Source organism: Bos indicus, chromosome 14 (assembly GCF_029378745.1).
Source record: "Bos indicus isolate NIAB-ARS_2022 breed Sahiwal x Tharparkar chromosome 14, NIAB-ARS_B.indTharparkar_mat_pri_1.0, whole genome shotgun sequence".
Lineage (NCBI taxonomy): Eukaryota > Metazoa > Chordata > Mammalia > Artiodactyla > Bovidae > Bos > Bos indicus.
The window spans coordinates 55,203,275-55,217,489 of NC_091773.1; the positions used below are offsets into that span (position 1 = coordinate 55,203,275).

Below are 14,215 nucleotides of genomic sequence, written 5' to 3' on the forward strand. Positions count from 1 at the left end.
GACTCTTCAACTTACCTGAAGGCATAGATATATTAGACACTTTCATAATGCTGATTAAAATTTCATAGACATGAACAGTTACTTTAAATACAGCAACTTTCTCAGGTCTATGGCAGGGAAATAAAACAATGGAAAACTGTGATGACAGGGAAGAAGCTTAATTTTCACATATTTTACCTTAAATCAGGCCTATGGATAAATATTTTCGATTGTTCAGTAGTGTCAACCAGCTGTATGTTCTTCACATGAATTGGATGCTGTAAATCCTCATTTAAAGGGTTAGTAATGAATATTACATTAGTTTCACCTGAACAAACATTTTTAAATCCAACAAACGTTGTATCTAAAACAAAAATAATAGGAAAATGATAATCTGCTGTAGAGAAAGTGTCGAATCGGTTTTGTTTCAAATCTATTGCACCAAACATGTCATTTAACACTACCTTGAACACGGAGCTCTTACGTGTCAGGTAAGTGTTAGTCGCTCAGTCATGTCTGACTCTTTGCAACCCCATGGACTATAGCCCACTTAGTTCCTCTGTCTTTGGGATTCTCTAGGCAAGAATACTGGAGTGGGTTGCCATTCTCTTCTCCAGGAGATCTTCTTGGCCCAGGGATCAAACCCGAGTCTCCTGCACTGCAGGCGGACTTTTTACTCTCTGAGCTACCAGGCGAGCCCACGTGTCGGGTAAGACCACCACTACTTGTGGACTAAATCCACACCACTGAGTAGTCTTCTCCTGTATTTTCTCTGAGCTTGGCATATTTTCTCTGTGATTTGCTTTATACAATGGGACAAGAGTAACATAAACAGATCTGAAAAGAGCTTGCATATTATGAGGGCTCACTCTCTTGGTACTTTGGGGGAATTCTGTGATTATCAGCATGTGAGTAAGCCTAGGAGATGTTTGGCTCAGTCATTCCCATTATCCCATCAAGGGCCAGCACCAATCACCAGACATGGAAGTGAAACTATCCCAGACTAACCAGTCCCTAAGACATCTTGTAAAATGACAGCAGCTCAGTGAACAGTCCTAGATAAGATTAGCAGAACTACTCAGCTGAACAAAACCTAGATTGCCAAGCCACAGAATCATGAGCTAATAAATGGTTGTTTAAAGGCTCTGAATTTGGAGGATGGTTTGTTATGCAGAAAAGGATAACTGAAACACTATTGCTCCCTTGGTTTTACTGCAAATATTTGCGGTCCAAAGTTTTTTGATTGGATCAAAAAACAAGCTCTTTCACACTTAAAATTTCATTACTCAAAACTTAAAACAGTAAAAAGTGGCTCCAAAAAATGCTCAAATTAGCTATGTGCTATCTACTACCCTGCTTGATTACATTTTATTGTAAGAAAATATTGCATATACATGAATATAAACCTGTAGAATAATATTAACAGAATATTGCAGCAGTAGATGTTGTTCATACACTACACAGATATCCTTCATTGGTCTTAAACCCATGCGGCACGTTAAGCAATTTTTGGCGAGGCTATCCACGTTACAAAGTGAAAGTCACTCAGTCATGTCTGACTCTTTGCAACCCCATGGACTACACAGTCCAAGAAATTCTCTAGGCCAGAATACTGGAGTGGGTAGCCTTTCCCTTCCCCAGGGGATCTTCCCAACCCAGGAATCGAACCCAGGTATCCCACACTGCAGGCGAATTCTTTACTAGCTGAGCCACAAGGGAAGCCCATCAACAAAGACACCAGGTCAATAACTTAGACATCTATTTTTGTTTTACCATACTATTTCTCATAATTTTAACTCCTAAAAATGTGAAACAAATTTCCATCATTTCCCCAACTCTGTCCTCACTGTGCACTGACTGTGCTCCTCAACGGGCCCTGAGTCTGTTCTCACAATGGTCCGACCCTGGTCCTCACATCAGCCTGTCTCTTGGCCTCACTAGGGCCTGAAACTCGTCCCCTAGAGCCTGACACTAGTCCTTTCGATGGCCTGATTCTTTGCCTAGCAAATGCCTTACTCTATGCCTCACTACGGCCTGAAAGATTTCCTCATTGAAGCCTGATTCTTTGGCTCACTGGGGCATGACTCCTTTTCTCACTAAAGCCTGAATGATTCCTTACTGGGACCTGATTCTGGTCCTCACTATGGCCTGACTCTTGTCCGCCTTGTTGCAAGACTCTCATACTCATTATGGCTGACTCTCATGCTCACTAGGGTCTGATCCTAATCCTCACTTTGGCCTGACACTTACCCTCACCATAGCCTCACTCTGGTTCTCACTACAGACAAATGATGATAATTTGTTTTGCATTTCTAGGAATTAAAATTATGAGAAATAGTATGTCAAAACTTAGGTGTCTAAGTTATTGACCTGGTTTATTTGAGGGGACACTGGTTAAAGTTTTCATGAAAGGGAGACTTGCTAAGCTGAAATAGAGAATGACTCAGTGTATTTAATGGGAAAATTGAAAGTACTTGCTATATTCTCTATATGAATTTATATATAACTATTTTATATTTTTAAGGATGCAGCCTGGTTCGGTGAAAAAGCAGTGTATTTTTAAGTCAAGAGATCTTGATTCTAATCCTGGCTCTGCCAAAAGCAGTGGAAGTTTGGGAAAACATTTAAGTTTTATGAACTAAAATTTTTTCAGCTGTAAAAGGTTCTAATAAAATATAACCCAAATGATACAAAAGGGCATTCCAATTTAGAGAAACTAAGTAATATTAAATCATTATACCAGTGCCTTTTCTCTTGTTTGAGAAGGAAAATGTAATGTCAATTCTTTAATATTTATACAAAAATGGTATTCTTTAATTTTTTAATTTTTAATTTTTCTGGCCACATCACATGCAGAGTCCTAACCACCGAACTGCCAGAGAACTCCCAAGGGAACCATTCTTGAAATTGACTCTGATGTTCAGTTTCTTTGCTTGTCATATTGAACAGATTACCTTAATCATTACTTTTTTAAACTAACAGTGAAATTACTAGTTATATTCTACATAGTCTTTACATAACTTAATTGAGTAGATTTTCAAAGACTATGTTTAAACTTGCCTGAGATGTCCAAAAGACCACTGATGGAGTTATAATTCATGATCCCTGCATGGGGTTTCCGAGGCGCCATGTTATGTGCTGAAGAAAAGGTAGGCCAGCAAATCCCACTTCTCCCACCTTTTATAAAAAGAAGAAAGTCAATGAAATTTGAATATGCACTCTTATGAACCCCCAAATCAAAAGTTCTAAAATCTTTACCTGATGGAGGTCTAGAACTTCGATGGGCAGCAGAAAGTTCAATATTGGGATCATCATTAGTTAGGACATCAGAGCAATTAAATTCAGGGCTACTTCCAACAATTAGGGAGTTCTATTTAAAAAAGTTCAAAAGGTAAGCTTTAATAACAACATGACAATGAATAGTACTGAATTCCACTGTAGCAAAGCACAACCTATATAACTTTGAGAAATGGATCATTCAGTAAACCAAGATGCAAAAGATGTGATTTCTACCCTGAGTGGATGACATTTAAAGCAGGAGTGGGGAGACAGGCATATAAATAATTATATATAATGGCATGTTGTGTTTCTATGATAGGAATTTGTGCACGAAACAGTAGCAACAGAAAGAGGACAAAGTGTCAAAACTACCTAAGCTGGTTCAGGAGACTTCCTAGTGTGAGTGAAAATTAAACTAACTGTGACAAGATTAGTAGGTGATAAGCAAGAAGAGATGAGGGAAGGAGCGGGCAGAGGGAAGGATGGAGAGATTCCTGGTAGAAGACGACGGGCACAAAAGCAGGAGGTATGACTAGAAGGGTGAAGTCGAGAAAATCATTTGCATTCAGTATTTTACCCTTCTCAGAGTTGTTCTTTCTGCTTTGTGTGGCTGCATTCAATTCTTACCTTAATTTGCACCGTTTTACTGGAAATCTTGTGAGATACAGCAGACGGCATGTAAATCATTGAAAAAATGGCCATTCCATTGTCAATCAGGGTCACGTTGTAGATATGCACACTCTCCGTGGTCTGTAATAGAATTTGTAGGTTACACAGTACAGAATACAATCATTAAAGAAAATAAACAATCACTTTTTGGGGATCCATTTACCTGAAAATAAATTCCGTAATCCCAGCATGACCAAATGGTAAATCCCTGTATAAGCGAACATCCAGGAAGGCCATCTTGGTTCATATAGATACCAAATAAACCTCCATGGGCTTCATTGTCAAACCACTTTTCCAGAGAATTAGACTGACCTTTGAAGGAAATAGAGAAGCAAAGAATTAACATTATGAATCAAATGACAGTTATAAGCAGTATTGGTTAAAGTTGAAATTCTTTTCAAAAATTAAATATATAATTCTGATGCAAGTTTTAACAAGATAATCAAATATTTGCATGGCTCTGCCATTTATGGTTTATTTAACATTTTTCTCATCTAATTTGTCTCTTCACTGTTACTCAGAATAATTGTATATTCATTTGCAAAAGTTTGACTTAGAGTTAGTACCCTTAACTTATTATATCTGATTAAAGATGAGTTTCCTTAGAAAGATTATGAAGTTTGGATTCAAACAAGGCTAAACTGAAAAATACAGTGGTAGCACTTGTTGCCTATCAATGTTGCTGGTCTCTTCTGATCATCCCTGTGTCAAATTAAGAGTCACTTCTTTAAAAAGCTTTCTCTGACAACCTGATTCAAAGTAGCACTTTAGGGGGACTTTCCTTGAGGTCCTGTGGCTAAGACTTTATGCTCCAAGTGCAGAGGGAGGAGGTTCAAGCCCTAGTTGGGGAACTAGATTCTGCACACTGCAACTAAAAGATCCCACGTGCTGCAACTAAGACCTGGTGCAGTCAAGTAAATAAACAAATGTTTTTAAAAAAACACAAAAAACAAAATGAGGCAGCACCTCAAGTCACTTAACATGGCATTACATTTTTTTCACTTTGATGTTTAATTACCACTTATTTGTGAATTATTCATCTCCTCTCTTCTATTAGAAATAAGCTTCATAAGAGAAGGAACTGTCTCTAGCTCCTTCACTGCCAGATTCCTAAAGCCTAGAAGGTAATGAAGAGGTAGGTGCTCATCAAGTATTTCTTGAATTAATGCATGCATGATCTTGGGAAAGATGCTTAAAATTTTATAACTTCAGTTTCCTCATATATAAAAAATTTTATTGCCTAATTCAGGGTTGTTTCAAAATGAAATGAAATAATCAAATAAAGTGCTTCAATAAATGGAAGCTATATCCATTATTAATATACAGGATAATTGAAGTGGATTTTCATGAAAGTTTTACTTATGGACAAACCAGAGCAGTAACCTTAAACAATCCCTCCTGCTGCTGCTGCTGCTAAGTCACTTAAGTTGTGTCCGACTCTGTGCGACCCCAGAGATGGCAGCCCACCAGGCTCCCCTGTCCCTGGGATTTTCCAGGCAAGAGTACTGGAGTGGGGTGCCATTGCCTTCTCCGACAACCCCTCCTAACCATGCATAAATTTAAGGATTCCTTATAAAGAGGGCCACTGTCTCCTAAATTGTACATTGTACCAGCTCTTTTGTCCAATTTCCCCAAGATCTCACTTCCTCCATCTTCTACTGCTTATCCCTTCTTTCTTTGACACTGACATTTCGCCTATGGTCAGTTTGCCTGATTCCTGTTTTGTTTTCTCCCTAAGAAGCTGTTTTCATGCCTACACCTTGCTTCTGCACAGCGTAGCCACATGGACAAGCATGGCTTCCCCTCTGCACCTACTTGTGTCAGAGCTCCTTTCCCAGCTTCCCAGCCCCTCACTTGTCTGGGACATGAATTGCGTAAATTGATGTTGCATCCCAGGAATTAAATCTTCAATTCCTTTGTGATGTCTCACTTTTCAATTGCTTTAAATCTAAAACCTCCTTATAAACACTCCCAATTATTTGGGAAGATCAACATAGTCAGTAAAAATGTATTACATGGCATTATACATATTAGTAAATACTCATATTCACAGGTCATATTTTGATTTAAACAAACCCACAACACTTCAAAGAAAGTTTACAAAATTACATATTTTAAAATTTTAAGTCAAAGGAAAGCCACTTTTACGCTGTTGTGAACTACAATATTTAAAAGGAGCATACATCAAGGAATCAGTTAAACCTGTGCCAAAGTTGTTTTATTCCTTCAAAATGTATTTTGCACAAAAATAAAATTAGCTAAAGTCCAATATTTTTTGAATTTATAGAAAAAACTCTTACTCAAAAAAATTTCAAAAATAACTACAGAGATGTAAAAAAAATCAACTGTAGAAGGGCTATACATTTTTCAGAGAAAATTCCATTTCCTTTACCTAAGTTTCTCAAGAGGTAAGGCCTGCAGTTCTCTTATTCTATTTTTTTGATTCAATAATTAATTTACCTGGTTTAGTAGTCAAGAGGTTATAAAAATTTAAACAGTAGTAAGTGACCAGGCACCCTGTTCCTACTTACCTTCAATGACTTTTTGCTTTAACACTTTCAATGTTTTTTTATGTAAATGTATATACTGTGTGTGTGTGTGTGTGTGTGTGTGTGTGTGTATATGTGTGTGTGTGAGTTGCTCAGTCATATCCAACTCTTGGTGACCCCATGGACTGTAGCTTGCCACACTCATCTGTCCATGGAATTCTCCAGGCAAGAATACTGGAGTGGGTTGCCATGCCCTTCTCCAGGGGATCTTCCCAACCCAGGGACTAAACCCAAGTCTCCCACATTGTAGGCAGAGTCTCAACCATCTGGGGCACCTGAGAAGCCCTCATAGACCACTCATAGTCTTTTCTTCCCTTTCTTCCATGAAACATACTATACACAAAACAGTTTTACATACACTATTCTGCAACCTCCACTTATCATTTTAGAATATCCTGGTGATTTCTCCATGCTAATACATAGGTATGCATCTTTTTCCTTCTTTTTTAGAGGGGCCTAGTGTTCCAACGTTTGGCTTTCTATAACTAGCCCACAATAACTGGACACAGGGTAGCTTTCAGTTTTCTGCCGGTATAGACAACGCTGTGATGAATAACCTTGTTCACAAATCTTTTTCTCACTGTTGTAGAGGCAACTGTTAGATTACAGGAAGTAGAAATGTTGAGTCAAAGGTAAATGCCTCTATAATTCTGGTAGCTTTTGCCAGATTCCCCTTTGGAAGGGTTATATCACTGTGTGAAGAATGATGTGGGTGAAGGAGGAGAGGAAAATCGCTTTTAATTTTTTCTTTAAACCCAATATTATATAGAAAAAATTTTGTTTGTTGAGTTCTTTCAGTGCCCAGGAAGAGGTGATATTACATATTCAACTGACAAACAATAATTATTTATTTCTAACAAATTTGGACAAGATATTTACTAATTTTAATGACCCAAAGACTTACCTGAGCAAGGTTCACCATCGATGCGGTATCCAGCCCTTCCAAATCCAGCCACTACATTATTTTGTAAGACTGTATTGGTCCCTCTATTTATCTAGTACAATGATAAAGAAAATGCTTTAGGTCAGGCTTTTACACAATTACGCAATGAGAGCAGGTATGCAACATACACCAGTAAACTAATTATCACAATGCTTTCTGAAACAAAAATTTAATTCATTATTCACCCACATTCAAATTTATAATGCAAATGAAGTGCTGAAATTACCTTAGGTTCTTGGTGTAAACCCACCACTAGATATTATACCTTAGTCTTCATTAGAAAAATACATTAAAGTACATTTCAGTCACAAAATCCACTGGACGTGGTTCAATATTAACAAGCCGTACACCAAATTCCAGTATTATAGTAAGATTACAAAACTTTTGTCACTCTTTTTGGTTATATTCTGTCACCAATTTGATTAGTTAAGAAAAAGGCAACTGAGGCAATTATAGTGGGTCATTAAATTCAGTAGAGGCCTTCATTAAAGAAAATCTGCTATAATAAAAACAGGGTTAGAACAAGTATTAGGTAATTACGAAACAATTTTACTTTACAAGCCAAATCAGAGTGGTAGAAATGAAAGGTACAAGCATAGAAGGTTTATTTCTTGCCTAATAGTATCAGCAAAACAGACAAAATCGAACTGAAAGCATATTAAACACCCTTATCTTTAAAGATGATAAAAATAGTCAAATACAACTCATAAAAGTAAAATAAATTGTCTTTCAAAAGATATAACTAACTTTAATTGACATTTGGTTACATTCTAACATCTATAAACAGATGAAAAGAGAACATTATTATCTCATAAATGTATACTAAGGTCCAGACTTTTGGATTTTGCTTTAAGGTGATTATTAATGGTTGCACAAGAACAAAATTCAATCCCTATCCCATCTTTCAAAGTGAGCTATTTTTAATCCCTTTTCCTTCCTATGGTTTAAGTAAGCAAAATAAAAACAAAAGGAAGCTGTCTTTCCTCCAAATCCTCCTTCTGTACTTTCTATTTTCTTGTTCACAATCTCACTCTACATCTAAACAAATAGCTAAAGTAACTGAAGAAACTTCAGGGGAAATAGGGTTCAATTAGTAATATCTGATAAGAGGAAATAACCTTGCATAGAGAAGAATTTTAGATGAAAAATGAATTTTAGACCTTCTATATAAGTCTATCATTCCAATTTTTCATATAAGGAAGGAAACTAAATTCAGAGTTAAACAGTAATACGTGTAAGGCATTCAGTCAATTGGCAGCAGAGAAATCCTGTAGTGGAGCTTGAAAGCAGTAATATTGGAGAAGCAAGGAAATAAGGGAAAACTACTTAAACCAAAGGATGCCAACACAGAAAAATCCAATGGCGACTGGAGCTCACCTTTTTAAAAAATTGGAGTATAATTGCTTTACCATATTGTGTTGGTTTCTGCTGTACAACAAAGTGAATCAGCTATATGTATACAAATATCCCCCAACTTGGAACGCCCATCCACCCCACTCCCCCATCTCACCCTTCTAGATCATCAGGGAGCACTGAGCTGATTTCCCTGTGCTATACCACAGGTTCCCACTATCTCTCCCTTTTACACATGGTAGCTTACAGTCTTCAAATTTGTTCATACTACCTCAATTGCGGCATGCCAGAGAGTGGAACTCAGATCTTTTCTGTTCTGATAGGTTCCTGGCCAAACTGAAAGTGTAACCAAGTTTCCCCGGACTCTGTTGGCATTCCCCCATATTCTTATGCCTAGAAAAAAATAAAGTCCCCCCATACATATAAATTTGTAATGAGTACTATGGAGAATGTTGTTCATTTCTTCAATGAAATTAGTTTTCTAGTTTGAGCCTGACAAACGAACCTCTTCAATTTTAGAGCAAATCCTCTAAACTCTTTGATACTCTACCTCTTTAACAGATTTCCTGAAATAGAATTTTCTGTGGTGTTTGTTAAATATGTGGGTTCACAGGTTCTGCCCTAGATTTTAACAAACACACACTCATACTGTATACACCTTCACTGAGTTTATATTGTGCTTTAGACTGATATTCAAGACAGGTTAATTCCCTACAATCAAACTTACTTTTTATAAAATAATAGCATTTATTTGTGAATAATCTCTCTGATTGATATGTTAAAAGTCATAGTAATTTAAAATATTGGTGATTAGATAATTCACATAAGAGCACCGTCTGGTAAATAATTCTAGAGCTGTACTGTCCATAGCTACATATGACTACTTATATGTACAGTAAGTACAATTAAATTAAGTATAATTAAACTTAAAAATACAGCTTATCAGTCACATTAGCCACATTTCAAGTGTTCAATGGCCACATGCAGTTTAGTAACTCCCATGTTAGCACAAACTTAGGCCATTTCCATTTTTGCAGAAAGACCAATTGGACACCATGGCTCCAAAGCTTGCATTCAAGGCTATCTGAGAAAGACAGATTATTGAACCAAAATATTATCATATTACCTTCCCCCACTGTAAAGTGAATGATATTATCATCTATGTCCAATCCATCTGTCCCAAATACACCTATTGCAGGGGAAAAGCCGTTGTGAAAAGCACAGCCTCGAACATAAGATGAGCCACGTTCTTGAATCTATAAAACATTGAGATTTAGTAAACATTTAAAAAATAAAACTAAAGTATATTTAAAGAAAAAAAAATTGAAGTAGGTGATTTTCAGTAAACAAATCTTGATAAATAAAATACTCAGTTTACATTCCATGAAAGGATATGATTTCCCAGAAGATCTTTTAATCCTAGGAAATTGCTATATTATTCAATTTATGATTAAATAAAGCAAAAAAAAAATTGTTTACCTTAAAAGTGAATTAAAAATTCTCCAGTGGTTTTCAATGCATTTATATTTTATCACTACTTATAAAATGCAATCCCCAGGGTCGCTACGAGTCAGATACGACTGAGCGACTTGACTTTCACTTTTCACTTTCATGCATTGGAGAAGGAAATGGCAACCCACTCCAGTATTCTTGCCTGGAGAATCCCAGGGACAGGGGAGCCTGGTGGGCTGCCGTCTATGGGGTCACACAGAGTCAGACACGACTGAAGTGACTTAGCATAGCATAGCATAAAATGCAAAGAAATTAAAAATTATTTTTTCAGAATAGTTTATTATATGATGACCAGGGATTTTTTTTTTTTAACCACGAAAGGTGATACTCTAGGCAAGGGATTCAAATTCAAATATCTGTAGGAAAACAGTCAATGAGTAGTTTAGGGGTTTCAACTTCAAACACACATGATTTTTTTAAAATTTTATTTATTTATTTTTATTGACAGACAGTTGATTTACCATGTTGTGTTAGTTTCAAGTGTAAGCAAAGTGATTCAGTTACACATATATATCTATTCTTTTTCATAGTTTTTCCTATTATAGGTTATTACAAGAATATTGACCATAGTTTCCCTTGCTATACTGCAGGTCCCTGTTTATCTATTTTACATACAGTAGGTGTGTATATCGGAGAAGGTAATGGCAACCCACTCCAGTACTCTTGCCTGGAAAATCCCATGGACGGAGGAGCCTGGTAGGCTGCAGTCCATGGGGTCACTAAGAGTCGGACTCGACCGAGCGACTTCACTTTCACTTTTCACTTTCATACACTGGAGGAGGAAATGGCAACCCACTCCAGTGTTCTTGCCTGGAGAATCCCAGGGACAGGGGGGCCTAGTGGGCTGCCGTCTATGGGGTCGAACAGAGTCGGACATGACTGAAGCGACTTAGCAGCAGCAGCAGCAGTGTGTATATGGAGAATGCAATGGCAACCTGTTCCAGTATTCTTGCCTGGAAAATCCCAGGGAGAGAGGAGCCTGGTGGGCTGCTGTCTATGGGGTCACACAGAGTCAGACACGACTGAAGTGACTTAGCAGCAGCAGCAGCAGCAGTGTGTATATGTTAATCCCAGACTCCTAATTTATCTCCTCCCCAATAATATATGTACATATTTTATTTAAACACTTTTATTTTATATTGGAGCGTAGTTGGCTACAGTGTTGTGTGAGTTTCAGGTGTACAGCAAAGTGATTCAGTTATACATATATGTATCAATTCTTTTTCAAATTCCATATAAGAAATACACTCTTTCTCATTTTTCTTAAGTCACCAGCCCTCTAGGCATATTTATCTTCCCAGATATTTATCTGGGAAGATAAATATGCCCTTTTGACAGAGGCATGGATATTCAGACATGGTTTTCATTTGAGAAATTTAAGCAGTACTCACTTTGTTTAATAGTAACTATTTGGACATATTTTTGGTCATTGTAAAACAAAGCAGAGATGTGAAATAGTATCATAGATCTTCAATTTTTCTACCTCCTGTGCTCCATTTCCTTTTTTTTTTCTTACTGGCCTTAAATAAATGAATGACATGGTTGGAGTCAAATGGTTCCCACATGACATGCATGACACAACCAGCAAGACATGGTTAGACTCCTGCTGTGAGTCTAAAAATGTCAATGGGAAATACAGCCACAAAATTTTTATTATATTAAATTTAGTTTCAGAAATTCTAAGATATGGCTATTAAGTAAAGTTAAATGAAAATAAAATTAAAATATTTAATTTTGAGTATATGCAAAAATTCAAAATAAAGTACAAACCTGTCCGAGGTTAAGAAATGTTACAGCATATCTTGGGTCTGTGCTATCTCTGAAGGCTTCTTGACCACTGTGATAAAATTCCACATTACTTATTCTTGCATTTCCTGGTGGGGAAAAGAGTTACACATTTTTTTCTTTGAAATGGAATACAAATTTTTCAAGAACTATGAAAGTTCTAGTAATTTTCCAAGTTACAAATTTGTTTTCAATTTTTTCAAGGAAATTACATTCATTTTTTGTTCTTTTAATCCAAATAAGGTAATGTTTCTAAAGATGTTTTTTCACTGCCCTTCCGAAAACCTCTTTAGATATTTTTTTCTGAATAGCATCCATTCTCCATGAAATTTTAATATCACAGATGTACCACACATTGGGGTCACAAAGAGTCGGACACGACCTAGCAACTGAACAACAACTACGTATCTGTCACTGTATAGCGGCCCTTTGGAGGACCATAGACTGTTTAAACTTTTTTTGCCCCCAAGAGTCAGTTTACACCTGTCGGTGTTATACTGTCCCTGTTAAGAATGCATGGCATGAGATACAATTTATAATTTACCTGACATTTCAATTTTGATGCTCCAAAGAGCTTTTTAAAGACATTATCTTTACATAATTTTTTCCAGAATATGTACTGCCAAGTATCTGCAGATTGAGTTTGTTGTAAGTGCCACTGAAGTGACAAAAAGCAATTTCATAGATTATTAGGAACAGCCATAACAATCTGTGAGAGATGACTCTATGTCAAGTTCTGTACTAAGTGCTTAACAGGCTATGTTTAATTCTCGTACAACATCTATGAGTCAGGAACTCTGATTACTCCTGTTTTGTATACAGGTTAACTGGGGCACAATGATTCATGTCTGAAAAAAAAAAAAAAAAAAACCAGTAGAGAATATTTGTTGTTTCAAAAACTGATATCTAATGAAATGCATTGGAGAAGAGTTATTTTACACTAGAAGGAAAATTGATTTCTGTCTGTAAATCCATGAGCCAGTGTTTGTATATATGGTGAAGAACTTAAGAAGTTCATAATGATACTAATAAGAAAACAAAACTAAAACTCCTTGTCACCTTCAGAGGATGATTGGGAACAAGTTCATTATTTTGAAAACCAAAAAATAAAAGGAAAGAATTCAACATTTTTTCCATCTAAATTATCCTTCAAGGTGGTCAAACAGTTGTCTGGGGAAGCTTCTCTTTATAGAAATATTCAAGATTATAAAAGAGGGGGGAATGGTAGTATTATCTTTTTAAACCTCAGTGATTTAATAGATCCAGGCAATAATTATTAATAACAGCTAACTTCACAAAAGGAAGAACAATTGTATATTATGTGCCTATTAATGGAAAAACAACCACCAGTTGTGAGGAATTCTTGCCTAAAAATCGACTCTGGGTCTGGTCATTTTACTAGTTCTAAATTTGCTACTTATTCGTAGAGAATACAAAGGAGGCAGGAACATGTTAAATTCTAGGGGTGCATCACTAATTGGGGCTATTGCAGACACTATATGACAGATGACCTAGCTTCTTTTATTAGTAAATTACAAGGGAAGAAAAATGAATCAGAGATTTAAGATTCATAACCAGTTGCAATATGGATCTATTTAGAGTCCAACTTGAACAAAAAGAGTCAAAGAGAAAGAAGGAAATAAAGAAAGGAAGAAAGATAAAGAAAGAAGAGGAAAATGGGAAAGGGGAGGAGGAAAGAAGAGGGAGTGGGAGGGAGGGAAGAAAGGAGGAAGGAGAAGAAGGAATGAACTGGAGAATTCTGAACAGTCGTTTGATGTTTAGAAATTATAGCTAACATTTTAAAATCTGATTCTTACAGATGTTTTTAAAGATGTCTTTTAGATTTACACACTGAAATATCTCTAGATGAATATGTGGTTGCTCCATTCATAAGAGCCAAGATATAGAAACAACCCAACTGTCCATCAATGGATGAAAGGATGAAGATGTGAGGTACCCTCCCCTCTATCTATCTAAAATATTCCACTCTCTATATACATATATCACATCATTCAGCCATCAGTAACACAGAATGAAGTTCTGTCATTTGGGACAACATGGGTGGGCCTGGAGGGAATTACGATCAGTGAGATAAGTCAGACAGAGAAAGATAAACGCTGTATGATCCCATTTATATGTGGAATCT

At 36.5% G+C, this 14,215-nt stretch overlaps 1 protein-coding gene across 3 annotated transcripts in view; it reads right to left on the reverse strand.

Moving 5' to 3' along the window:
* PKHD1L1 (PKHD1 like 1) overlaps nucleotides 1-14,215 on the reverse strand; it is a 186,343-nt gene that overhangs the window by 32,495 nt on the left and 139,633 nt on the right. For all 3 annotated transcript variants that reach the window (XM_070802786.1, XM_070802788.1, XM_070802787.1), the window contains 9 exons: nucleotides 12,055-12,158; nucleotides 9,899-10,028; nucleotides 9,044-9,165; nucleotides 7,381-7,471; nucleotides 4,091-4,239; nucleotides 3,886-4,008; nucleotides 3,238-3,349; nucleotides 3,040-3,156; nucleotides 178-343 (listed from right to left, as the gene is read on the reverse strand). In XM_070802786.1, coding sequence (XP_070658887.1) covers nucleotides 178-343; nucleotides 3,040-3,156; nucleotides 3,238-3,349; nucleotides 3,886-4,008; nucleotides 4,091-4,239; nucleotides 7,381-7,471; nucleotides 9,044-9,165; nucleotides 9,899-10,028; nucleotides 12,055-12,158 — 1,114 coding nt within the window. The remainder of the gene's footprint in view (nucleotides 1-177; nucleotides 344-3,039; nucleotides 3,157-3,237; nucleotides 3,350-3,885; nucleotides 4,009-4,090; nucleotides 4,240-7,380; nucleotides 7,472-9,043; nucleotides 9,166-9,898; nucleotides 10,029-12,054; nucleotides 12,159-14,215) is intronic.